The sequence below is a fragment of the Jaculus jaculus genome, chromosome 7 (assembly GCF_020740685.1).
Source record: "Jaculus jaculus isolate mJacJac1 chromosome 7, mJacJac1.mat.Y.cur, whole genome shotgun sequence".
NCBI lineage: Eukaryota > Metazoa > Chordata > Mammalia > Rodentia > Dipodidae > Jaculus > Jaculus jaculus.
The window spans coordinates 143,828,209-143,840,709 of NC_059108.1; the positions used below are offsets into that span (position 1 = coordinate 143,828,209).

Sequence of the window (12,501 nt, forward strand, 5' to 3'; positions counted from 1 at the left end):
CTAGCCACTGCAAATGAACTCCAGGTGCATGTGCCACCTTGTACATCTGGCTTTACAGGGGCACTGGGAAACTAAACCTGGATCCTTTTATTTTTGGCTTTGCCAGCAAGTGCCTTAACTCCTAAGTCATCTCTCCAGCCCATCCTTAGATTTTATATAACTGTTTTCTGATTACTGGAGGTCACTTCACAAATATCAGGTATAGATCAAGATAAAGACTGGAGAAATGGCTCAGTGGTTAAGGTGCACTTGCTGGTAAAGCCTAACAAGCTGGGCTCAATTCCCCAGTATCCACATAAAGCCAAATGCACAAAGTGGCCAACATGCATCTGGGGTTCGTTTACAATGGCTGAAGGCCACTGGCGTGCCTCTTTTCTCTCTTTGCTTGCAAATAAATAAATTTAAAAAATGACAATAAAGGGTTGGAGAGATGGCTTAGTACTTACGGTGCTTGCCTGCGAATCCTAAGGACCCAAGTTCAACTCTCCAGATCCCACATAAGTCAGACATGTAAAGTGACACAAGTGTGCAAGTTTGCACATGTGCACAAGATGACGCATGTGTCTGGAGCTCAACTTCAGTGGCTTGAGGCCCTGGTGTACCAATTCTCTCATCAAAAAAAAAAAAAAAAGAGGGGCTGGAGAGATGGCTTAGTGGTTAAGCGCTCGCCTGTGAAGCCTACGGACCCCGGTTTGAGGCTCAGTTCCCCAGGTCCCATGTTAGCCAGATGCACAAGGGGGTGCACGCGTCTGGAGTTTGTTTGCAGAGGCTGGAAGCCTTGGCATGCCCATTCTCTCTCTCTCTCCCTCTATCTGTCTTTCTCTCTGTGTCTGTCACTCTCAAATAAATAAATAAAAATTAAAAAAAAAAAGATAACAAGATAGTATGTGTGAGCTAATTCTGCTCAGATATCATGCTTGAGATTTTCAACATCACTCTCAGCATTCCCTTGTTCCTGGCTATGACTAAGTGTTTTGTTTTTTTTTTTAAATTTTTTTTTTATTTATTTGAGAGCGACAGACACAGAGAGAAAGACAGATAGAGGGAGAGAGAGAGAATGGGCGCGCCAGGGCTTCCAGCCTCTGCAAACGAACTCCAGACGCGTGCGCCCCCTTGTGCATCTGGCTAACGTGGGACCTGGGGAACCGAGCCTTGAACCGGGGTCCTTAGGCTTCACAGGCGAGCGCTTAACCGCTAAGCCATCTCTCCAGCCCTGACTAAGTGTTTTGCTGTAGAACCCCCCCAAGTATCTCTGTAATGGGCTGTAACGTTGGGGGCAGGGTTTCTCTTTATTAATTGTTCAACCTTTGTTTTATTTCTTTAATTAGTTCTTTCTTTCTTTATTTATTTGGTTTTTCGAGGTAGGGTCTCACTCTGGCTCAGGCTGACCTGGAATTCACTATGTAGTCTCAGGGTGGCCTCGAACTCTTGGCGATCCTCCTACCTCTGCCTCCCGAGTGCTGGGATTAAAGGCGTGCGCCACCACGCCCGGCTCTTCTTTATTTATTTTTGGTTTTTCGAGATAGGGTTTCACTCTAGCCCAGGCTGACCTGGAACTCACTATTTAGTCTCAAGGTGGCCTTGAACTCCCCTACCTCTCTGCCTCCCAAGTGCTGGGAATAAAGATGTGCGCCACCATGCCCGGCTAAATTGTTCAACCTTTACACCAAGTGGAGTGCAACCAGATGTGTCTTCTTGTCCTAGAAAGGAGAGAGACTGGGGCCAGTGGGCAGGGAAAGAGCCAGAGACACGCAGGATGGGGCTGGAAATGAAGTTCAGGGTGGGAGGCAAGTGGTGCTCTTTGTGCTATGAGCTCTTTGAGGTCAGAACCCACATGCACCTTGACATGGTTATAAGAACGTCAGTGCAGTTCCAGAAATGATGCCACAGCTTTGGCCGCCTATGATGCCGCCAGAGTAGACAAGTGGGCGAGGGAGCGAAAGAAAACAATGTAGATGTTGAGTTGAACGAGCATGGGCCGCCCAGAAGGTCAGGAGTCGAGGTGCTTCTGAGTCAAGGGCTGGAGTCCGTGCCTGATGCAGTTCTCCTTTGCCCATAACCCCTCCTGTGCCTCTTGGCAGTCAGGGAAATCTCCCAGTGGTTGCTTGTTTAGAAACCCTGCCCTCCATTTCTCACTACACTGCTACCCCCCCCCCCCCACCTGTCCTCTGGTTAGAGTTGTGTGAAGCGGAAGACAATTTGGGGCTTATTAGTGCCCCATGGAGACATGTAACTTGTGTTGCTAGGACCCAAACAGCAAGAGTCTTAGCAGCAAACTCCAGCAGAGAAAAGACTGAGGAGTTGTCTCACCTAATTACAGGGAATGGCCCTCTTTGTGTTTGTGATTCAGTACGGTTGTCCGATCACTTTTGATCGCTTCTCTCCATTTGCTGGCTCAGGCTATGCTGGAATTGTGCTAATTAGGAGAGAAATGGACAGAGTGATCCTGTCAACCCTGGTTATTGGTGGGGACAAAGCGGAATATTATTCTGAGGCAGTGTTTTGTAAGGGCCCTTCTCCCAACTCTCATTAGGAGGAAGGGGCCCCCAGGAGGGAAAAGTTCCGAATGCTTGGCCTGGCTAATGGAGCATCGGGGTGTTCCTGTGCTAATTAACAGGCTCTGCTAGCACTTGTGCCAACCAGGGGCCTCTGGTTGCACCTGGTGCCACTTGAAGCCCCCAGTGCCCCTGGTTTGAAAGAAAAAGTGCCAAAGGGTCTAAGTATATAGAAAAAGCCAGTTACAGGCCAGTCAGAACTTATAAATGGAACCTGGAGAGAACTCTGCTTGCTCCCTCTCTGGAGGCTGGGGTGTAAGACTGACAAAATGAAGCCCACGCTGGGGTCTGGTGGTCTGGCATCTCTCAAAGGATGGAGAAAGCAGAAAACAGAGAACAGACATAACCTAGTGCTTGAAGAAGTTGGACTACGAAAGCTGGTAAGAAAACCACATTATTTGACCCCTGGGAACATCTATCTTTGCCCATGCCCATTTCCTTACCTGCTGTTGTGTTTACCTTCCTGTTATACCTTACTCCCGAGGAATACAGAAAGAAGTGAAGCATCCTATTGGAAATGGAATTTCTTGGCCTCATTACAAAGCACCTATGGGAGTATAAATACCCTTCTGAAGTTGTAAGATCCACTTTCACTGGCTTGAACTGGGGCACTCCAGAAGAGTCATAATAAAAAGAAGCCGAAGGACTGATTTGCTAATCAAGAAGCAGTTAGCAAATACCAATTTAAAAACTATAAGGGCTGGAGAGATGGCTTAGCAGTTTAGGTGTTTGCCTGCAAAGCCTAATGACCTGAGTTTGATTCCCCAGTACTCACTTAAAGCCAGATGCACAAAGTGGTGCATGCACCTAGTTTGTTTGCAGCAGCTGGAGGCCCTGGTGTGCCCACTGTCCCGGGCCCCCTGCCACTTTGCTGGGCGTGGTAGTACACACCTTTAATTCTAGCGTTTGGGAGGTCAAGGTAGGAGGAAGGCTGAGTTTGAGGACAGCCTGAGACCACACAGTGAATTCCAGGTCAGCCTGGGCTAGAATGAGACCCTTCCTCAAAAAAACAAAACAAAGGGTTGGAGAGATGGCTCAGCGGTTAAGGTGCTTGCCTGCAAAACCTAACAACCTGGGTTTGACTCCCCAGGACCCACATACGCCAGATACACAAAGTGGTATATATATCTGGAGTTCATTTGCAGTGGCTAGAGGCCCTGGTGTGCCTCTTCTCCTTCTCTGTCTCTCCTTGCAAACAAATAAATATTAAAAACAAAAAAAAAATGTAATAAAATTAAGATAGTGAAAAGATAAATTAGTGATGGTGTTTTGATATTAACAAAATTGGTATCCTAGTAATCTTTAGTGGGCTAACTTCAAACTGCTTTCCTTAATATAGAATGCGTGTATTTCCTTAATACAGACTGGTTCTCAGCTGGGTATGGTGGTGTATACCTTTAGTTCCAGCATTTGGGAGGCAGAGGTAGGAGGATTGTTGTGAGTTTGAGGCCATCCTGAGTTTACATAGTACATTCCAGGTCCGCCTGGGCTAGACTGAGACACTCCCTCAAACAACAACAACAAAAATAGAATTCTTTCTCTAGAATAATCTGCTTGGGTTCTGGTCATCTACCAATAGATGACAGCAGTGATACTAATGAGTACTTCCTGTGCTTTAGGTCTGGAGCAGGGTTGAAAAGGAACTCATACTAAGGGTTTTAGTAGGTGGCAGAGAAATATTCCTGTTCAATCCAGCATGCTTAACCAGAGACTACAAGTAGATAGCTTTGAACTCCTAGTTCAAAGAAGACAATAAAGAAGTCAGCATGTAGGAGACATTGATGACCTTATGATTTTGTAGGGCAGTAAGATCTGGACTCAGATCACTTAAGTGTAAGGTGGCATGTGGTAGGAGTGGTAAGGATGGCACCTTTAAATATTTTAAGAATGAGTGAGGAAGGATCATTTCCAACTGGTGTTACAGGAAGAAAAGTTTTGTTAGGTGTAAAATGAAAGCAAGACTTTCTGGAAATTCAATAGCCTAGGCAAAGGCACTCAAGTAAGGGACTTGAAGTCTTAAAATTCCAGGAGAGACTGGATTTTATCAGCAGATGTAGGGAAGTACCAAAAGTTTCTGAATGTTCCTAGAGGAACAGGGAACTGAGTAGTAATGAGCAGAATGGCTGGTAGGATAGTGGATTACTTGTCACCAATACTGTATTTTTTTTAAATAAGAAAACATTTCTGAAGCCTTTATTTACAGCTTGGTTTCTTCTACAATAGATATTTATTATGAAGACACAGAAAACATTATATACAAAGTACAATCCTCTAACATCCTAAAGTACATACACATATACACTGTACATAAATTTATATTATCAATATAAAAATATGTCATTAACATTTCTAAGAACAATAAATCTGAAGACAATAAATACTGCAAATCTAAAACATCTACTTACATTAAGTGCTGGTGAATAGGATGACAGTATAGGGAGGAGGCCAGAGCAGGTCAGAAAACCAACTACCTGACTTCCCATCACAGACTGGAGTTGGCTTGGGGGAAGAATCCCAGTACACACACTTTTCAATTTCCCCAAACACTTAAAAGTGCCTGATATAATCAACTCTCAAAATAGAGTGAAGAAATAAATTTGACATTGTGGCACTATTTTCTGACCAGTTGTACATATATACTTCAACCGCATTTAGTGAGACCAAGAAATGTCAATCATAGGGTTAAGTTAAAAGCAAAGCCTCTAAAACTGGCCCTTCTAGGAGTATTTCTCTTCTCATATTCATCTTTTGTTATGTACCCACTGTTTTATTCCTTTCAAAAAGTAAAATTGCTGGGCATGGTGGCACATGCCTTTAATCCCAGCACTTGGGAGGCCCAGGTAGGAGGACTGCTGTGAGTTTGAGTCCACCCTGACATAGTGAGTTTCAGGTCAGCCTGGGCTAGAGGGAGACCCTACCTTGAAAAATCAAAACAATAAAATAAAAAATAAATTTTAAAAAGTAAAATTATGTTGATAATTAAATGGCATAAATGAAAGAAAAGTCCAATTAACTTCAGCATGAGAAACAGGGGTAAACGACAGAAAATGATCACAGGACTGGCTCCGAAACTGAGAGTGCCATGCCCTAGCACATTCACAACCACAACCACAAACCTCACTCACCACAGCTTCTCCTGTATCCAAACTCCCCTGGACTATTGCCACAGAGATAGTCTTTCCACAAAAACTCTATGTACTTCTGGAAACACATGAGGAAATATATAATTGATTTTACCCATTTGTGGGATTTTCAGATTTTAACAGAAATAAACAACTGGTGAAGAACGCCATGAAAGTTGTATTTAAGCCAGGAAATTCTAACGTGTGTCTGTGTGTGTCGTGTGCATGCACTTCGGTCACATAGATGAAACATCTGGTATGTGCTCCGTGAGGAAGATGAGGGGGACAAGACACTGCTACCATCTGAGAGCATGTACGAGGTCCACTAGACTTCTAGCTTTTCAACCAGATGGGAATTCTAATTAAACCTTGCTCTTCTATCTTCCAGGCTACACTCTTTCATTTATATCTTTAACAGATCAACTAGAACTCTAAAGTCCTTTTTATCACCTTCACTTTGGTTTTAAGGACTAGAACCTAAGGTGACATAGCATGGTCCTTTCCTTTCACTCTGTAAGCTAATCCCCAGAGGGAGTAACTACTTAGAGATCCACGCACCTGGAGCCTGACCTTTGAGTGGCTGAGAGGTGGGGAGTGGAAGGCGGGAGAGCAGGAGTGACACGAGAGGTACGAAGTTTGCAAAGCAGGTGGACACGGAAAAGACTCTGGCTTCTCTAGCTGTGGAGTCTTGGAAGCAATTATGTATCCTATAATTCTATATCCTATTTTATATATTTACCGGTCAAGCAGGATGTATAGTCGGTCCAGAATCTAGCTGGTCTTTGATCTTCGCACATCATGAATACTTCCTAAGAGATCAAGTACAACTGAAGAGAACCCATCCAACCCATATGTCACAAATGACTGTCACCATAGATTCAGGTCAACTATAGGATCCCGAGGCTCCTGAATTGCTTCTGCAAACAAAAAAAGCAAGTAACAGGACCTCTGGTGTTACCTACATCGAAGCTTTGAAGTTGACTGAGTGAAGGCAATGATCCTTGGGTAGAGCAGATTCTTCTCTTGCTGCTAATTGTCCTCAGAGGTGTGGAGTGTCAGGAGCAGGGGAGAAGGGCCAACCCTGGAGGTTCAGCCTCTGGACTCTCTCAAGGAAGCATGAGGTGTGCATCATCAGAGATGCACTAGGAGGGGAACTTGGTGACAGTCCTCAGGACATCTGTCCATAAGCAACTGCTACTTCTTGGGCTTCTCTAGAATGTTGAGGAATTTCCCCCGTGTCATTTCTCTGGCTGAAATCACAAAAAAACAAAAAGTAAAATGATAAATGGATCACAGATTTAATTTAAAAAATGCAGACTTGGGCTGGAGAGGCTTAATGGTTAAATGCTTGCCTGTGAAGCCTAAGGACCCCGGTTCGAGGCTCGATCCCCCAAGACCCACGTTAGCCAGATGTACAGGGGGTGCACGTGTCTGGAGTTCATTCATTTGCAGTGGCTGGAGACCCTGGTGCACCCATTCTCTCTCTGTCTCTCTATCTGCCTCTTTCTCTCTGTCACTCTTAAATAAATAAATAAATAAATAAACAAAAAATGTAGACCTATCTGAATTTCATATCAAATTGTTACTACAAAAAATCTACTCTTTCTTTATCTCGAATCAATCAATAAACAAAATATTTTAGTAAAGATCCACTCTAGGGCTGGAGAGATGGCTTAGCAGTTAAGGCTAAGGATCCTGCAAAGCCAAAGGATCCTGGTTCCATTCACTAGGACCCATGTAAGCCAGATGCACAAGGGGCACATGCACTTGGAGTTCATTTGCAGTGGCTACAGGCCCTGGTGCACCCATTCTCTTCCCTCTGTCACTGTCTCTGCCTCTTTCTGTCTCTCTAATAAATAAACTAAAAAAAAAAAAAAAAAAAAAAAAGAACCATTCTAAGCCAGGCGTGGTGGTGCACACCTTTAAACCATTTTTATTTTATTTATTTGAGAGTAACAGGCAGGCAGAGAGAGAAAGAGACAGATAGACAGAGACAGAATGCGCATGCCAGGACCTCCAGCCACTGCAAACGAACTCCATACACATGCACCCCCTTGTATATCTGGCTTACATGGGTCCTGGGAACTGAGCCTCGAACTGAGGTCCTTAAGCTTCACAGGCAAGTGCTTAACCACTAAGCCAGCCCAGCACATGCCTTTAATCCCAGCACTCAGGAAGCAGAGGTAGGAGGATCGCTGTGAGTTCAAGGGCACCCTGAAACTATATAATGAATTCCAAGTCAGCCTGGGCTAGAACGAGACCTCACCTCAAAAGACTAAAAAGATCAGCTGGAGAGATAGCTTTAGTGGTTAAGCGCTTGCCTGTGAAGCCTAAGGATCCTGGTTCGAGGCTCGAATCCCCAGGGCCCACATTAGCCACATGCACAAGGGGGTGCATGCTTCTGGTGTTCATTTGCAGTGGCTGGAGGCCCTGGTGTGCCCATTCTCTCTCTCTCTGCCTCTTTCTCTCTCTGTCTGTCGCTCTCAAATAAATAAATTAATTTTTAAAAAACTAAAAAGACCCACTCTGGACAATTAGAACTGGACAAAATGATTCTGAAGCTGGCAATTTCTATAAGATACAGACCCTTGAAGACTTTATCAAGAATCCCTAGGGCATTCTCCGTAATTTCATTCTCTCAGATGACTCTAACCTAATACCCATGTTCACCATCACATGTGGCTTGTTCTTGGAAGTTAAACTCCAACCAAGATTAGTCTTCCCAGGATTGTTGGTCTCTACACATTTATAATCTCAAATCAAAATCAGCGATCATGTACTCCTCATCCCATCCCTCAGCAGTGAGAGTTCCCTGCATGCTGTAATAGAACAGGGTTTATATTCCCTCAGTGCAGTCATCTGGTGATGGTGTCATAAAGCAGGGTTTATAGAGCTTTGGTCTTCTCTCTCTCTTGGCATTGTCAGTAGTAGGCATTTAATATAGCCAGGCAAGGTTTATATGTCTTTCTCTGACTTTCAGCACCATCAATCTTTGAATGCTGTAGTTACTACTGGGTTTATGCAGCTACTTTCATCCATATATATATGTATGTATATATGTACGGCTTCAAAGTGAAAGTAAAACATTTTCCAATTACAAGGGCCAATCCAGAGGCCCTCTCATTTTAGTCCTGTCAAACACTCATAAGCATATGCATTCCACAAGGCCAACTTTTGAGACCTCTTAAATGAATTGATTAGTTTTGAAAGTTTCTGGTGTCTGGGCTAATAGGCAAGAAGCATTCTGGAACCATGCTGGGAACATAGGAAGGGTGGTACCTGTTGTAATGCCCTCCTTGTTGTCTTCCCTAGTCCAAAGCAAATGGTGCTAGATGAATGGCTCTCACTCCCCTCAACCTCCACCTCAATCTAAGTTTAACAGTTTCTTGCTCTCTGGGCTTGGTGGTGCAGGCCCATAATTCTAGCTACTTGGGAGGTTGAGGCAGGAAGACTATATGTTCAAGGTCTTCCTGGAACTTAGTAAGACTCTATCTCTAAATAAAAAGTTAGAAAATGCCTAGGAATGTAGCTCAGTTGGTAGAATGTTTTCCTAGTATGCACCAGGCCCTAGATTCAATCCCCCAGTACTGCAAAAACAACCCTGTCTCCAAAAATAAGCAAGCAAGCAAACACACAACAGCAAAAATCCCCCTTATTTGTACAATGAAGACAGACAACCTGTTACCATTAGGGAGCCCTTCCTAATTTCAGTCTATACACTTCCCAACTTTCCCCAGTCCCTGTGCCCCAGAAAATGGTGAGGAGATTCCATTAGCTAGGCACGGAAGGCTAGTGCAAGATCTTGCCTCAGTGCCCAAATCCAACCTGGCCAAATCAAACTGATCCTTCCTCGGTATAGTTTTACCTTGTGTACAAACTTTCCATGAGACTTGTATGTCGTACTTGTCCTTGTCTACTAGAAGTTCGTAATTGAGAGCAGCCAGGCGTGGTGGCGCATGCCTTTAATCCCAGCACTTGGGAGGCAGAGGTAGGAAGACTGTGTGAGTTTGAGGCCACCCTGAAACTACATAGTGAATTCCAAGTCAGCCTAGGCAAAATCTTACCTTGAAAAACCAAAAACATAACTGAAAGCATAGGCTGTTTAGTGCTAGACCTGTATCTACTGAATAAAGCTGGAAGACAATAAATAATACACAAAAGGACTAGAACCAAGTAAGGTTAATTAGTGACTCTTGGTGGTGCCCAGCACAGTGGCTGCCTTTTTCAAAGTATCTTGTTCATATGGCAAGAAAAATAATCTCACTTGATGGGAAAAATGCCGAATTATTGGAGATCAGGGGTCAAGGGCTAACTCCTCCAGAGGACATACTATCAACTACTTTCTGAAGTTCAGGAAAGTCACATGGACTACTTACAGAAAATACAAGATATAAACTCAGTTCCAGCAGAAGTGCTTAATAACTGAGTAATACCTTAGACTAGACAAAATTTCTAAGCCTAGCCTTAAAAAGCCAAAGGACCCAGGTCCCATTCTCACACTACTCATGTAAGCCAGATGCATGAGGTGGCACATGCATCTGGATGCATCTGGAGTTTGTAGGCAGTGGCTGGAGGTCCAGGTGCGCCCAGATAGATAGATAAAAAAGTAGATAGCATGTTACCTATTCTCTTGGCTATTAGCAATGATTATATAAAGGCAATCATTAATACTTTTCTGAGGTGGGTGAGAGTTTTCTTATTCTCAGTATCTTCAGAGTGAAGCCAGGTGTGGTGGTGCATGACTTTCATTAATCCCAGCACTAAGGGGGAGAGGATGCAGAGGCAGGAGGATCATTGTGAGTTCAAGGCTTGCCTGGTTTGGAGTAAGACCCAATCTTGAAAAGAAAAAAGAAAAATTTTCCAAGTGACTACATGAATAAGGGAGACTATTACTCTCAAAAGCTCCACTGCTTGGACTCTTTCCCCTCAGCATGATTCTATACAAATTCACTTATACTTTTTAGGTAGAGTGGCTGTATGAGTTAATTGTCTACTCTTGAGTGTTTATTAAGGATGTTCAACACACAGGGCATCAAATCAGCCTATAACATGGCTAGAAGAGCTTTGGAAACCAGGCATGGGTTACACAGGACTCTGCTGGGTAGAAAGAGCCTCATGCCCAAACTCTGGGCCATGAGTGTGCTCCTGATTTCATTGTTGCTTTGCCTTTTGTCTTTTAGACACCCTAGTTCTCCTCCCCATGAGAAAATGACTTAGAATATTTTAAGACTTAGAACTTAAAAAGACTTAACTATTTGAAAGGTCTCAAAGAATTTAAAAGGAAGAAACAAGTAGAGATTCTGAGGACTCTCAGAAGTAAGCTATCCTTGAATTTAACCAATCCTTTTTAACAACCCCTTTCCACTCAATCACTCCTCCCCCTTTGACCTAATCCAAGTATACAGAGCTGTAGGAAAGCACTGTAAAAGTAGAAGTAATTCAAAAGACATCATCTTCTACATGGGAGGGGAAAAGTTTCCCTTCTTGCCAGTCCCATATAGGAGATATACGAATGTGTGACATGGCTGCTCCCTAAAAGAGGGCTGTGCCCTATAAATCAGGTCCTAAGCACCAACCCCTTTCTTGTGCACAGGGAAATTGCTACGGGTCAGGGGCTGCTCCAGAGCACGTGCCCTCCTGTTCAGTTGTCATCCGGAATGTTAACATTTCTGATTAATTCATACAGCCCTTATTTTATCCCTCATTTCTTTATCCTTGCTCTTCTGTTCTGCTGCAGGGTGAAGATTCCTACCCAACCTGCTGTAGTATTCATTGCCTGCTAACTGCACCCCCAAACCTAGTGAAATTGTTTAGTGATGCCAACCGCGCTTTTAATTTGCAAGACATCAGGCACAGAGGTAATTTATACCAACATCTGTTCATTTTTGACTTCTGAAACAAACTCGCACATGCTGCTACAAAATCCCATTAGAAGTAGGGAGGCAGCCCTCTGCTACTATTCTGTATTCCTTATCTTCTCTCTCTCTCCAGGAAGAGTTTTATATACAAATATATTTTACTAAAATATTCCTACTAAATATTTCAATTGTCTTTGGGGAAAAACCTTTTGAGATGCTTGCTCTCAAGGGAAAGGAAGCTGTTTGTTTCTTCCTGCCTAGGTCTGTCTGTCCCTTCTTTTCCCCAGTAGTTATAGCTCAGTTGATTCTGGATCAAATGGATAGGATAAGATCCCATGTTTCTGAGCTTGGCACTTTCAGTTCCTTCATTTTCTCCTGGCTTGTCTAAACTACAACCATGTGTTATAATTTAAAACAATCTTAGATGCTGGAGATGTAGTTCAGTGGTAGAGTATTTGCTTAGCAAGTTTGATCCCCAGCACCAAGGAAAGGGAGGGGATGAGGAAAAGACAGACCTACGGAACATAAGATGGCCAGACAGAATTTTATCTAGAGTCTGAAATTGGGTAACTATTTTTACTTCGGAGCTTATCATTCAAGATTATCAGGTCAAACAGGAAGGTAACACTGCTACCATTGGTCATTAGCTGCTATAGTATGTGTTGTACTGATGAGAAATCATGATGTCCATGTCAAGTCATGATTTACAGGCCCTCCAATGTAGTCCACAGTAGGCAAACTAAGGAAACCTTAAGTGAGGCTGTCACCATAGGGTTAACATGTGAGCTGCTATAGAGTGCAGGAAGACAGCAAATGGCTAGACTACAATCAACTTCCAGGTTTATGTTACTTCTATTGCCCCCTGTGCAGCTTCTCTGGAGCTGTCAGGTTCACGGCAGCAGTAAATACCTGGGTATACTTAACAGAGGTCATGGCTAAGGGAGGACTCTATCCTGCTTACTCTGA

The 12,501-nt window shown here is 43.5% G+C and overlaps 1 protein-coding gene across 1 annotated transcript in view; it reads right to left on the reverse strand.

The window, feature by feature from the left end:
- Nucleotides 1-4,759: 4,759 nt before the first annotated feature.
- The window catches only part of Lin52 (lin-52 DREAM MuvB core complex component), a 136,614-nt gene continuing 128,872 nt past the window's right edge, over nt 4,760-12,501 (reverse strand). Inside the window, exon 6 of the mRNA XM_045155619.1 lies at nt 4,760-6,927. Within this exon, the coding sequence (XP_045011554.1) occupies nt 6,872-6,927 (56 nt within the window). The 3' untranslated portion in view covers nt 4,760-6,871. The remainder of the gene's footprint in view (nt 6,928-12,501) is intronic.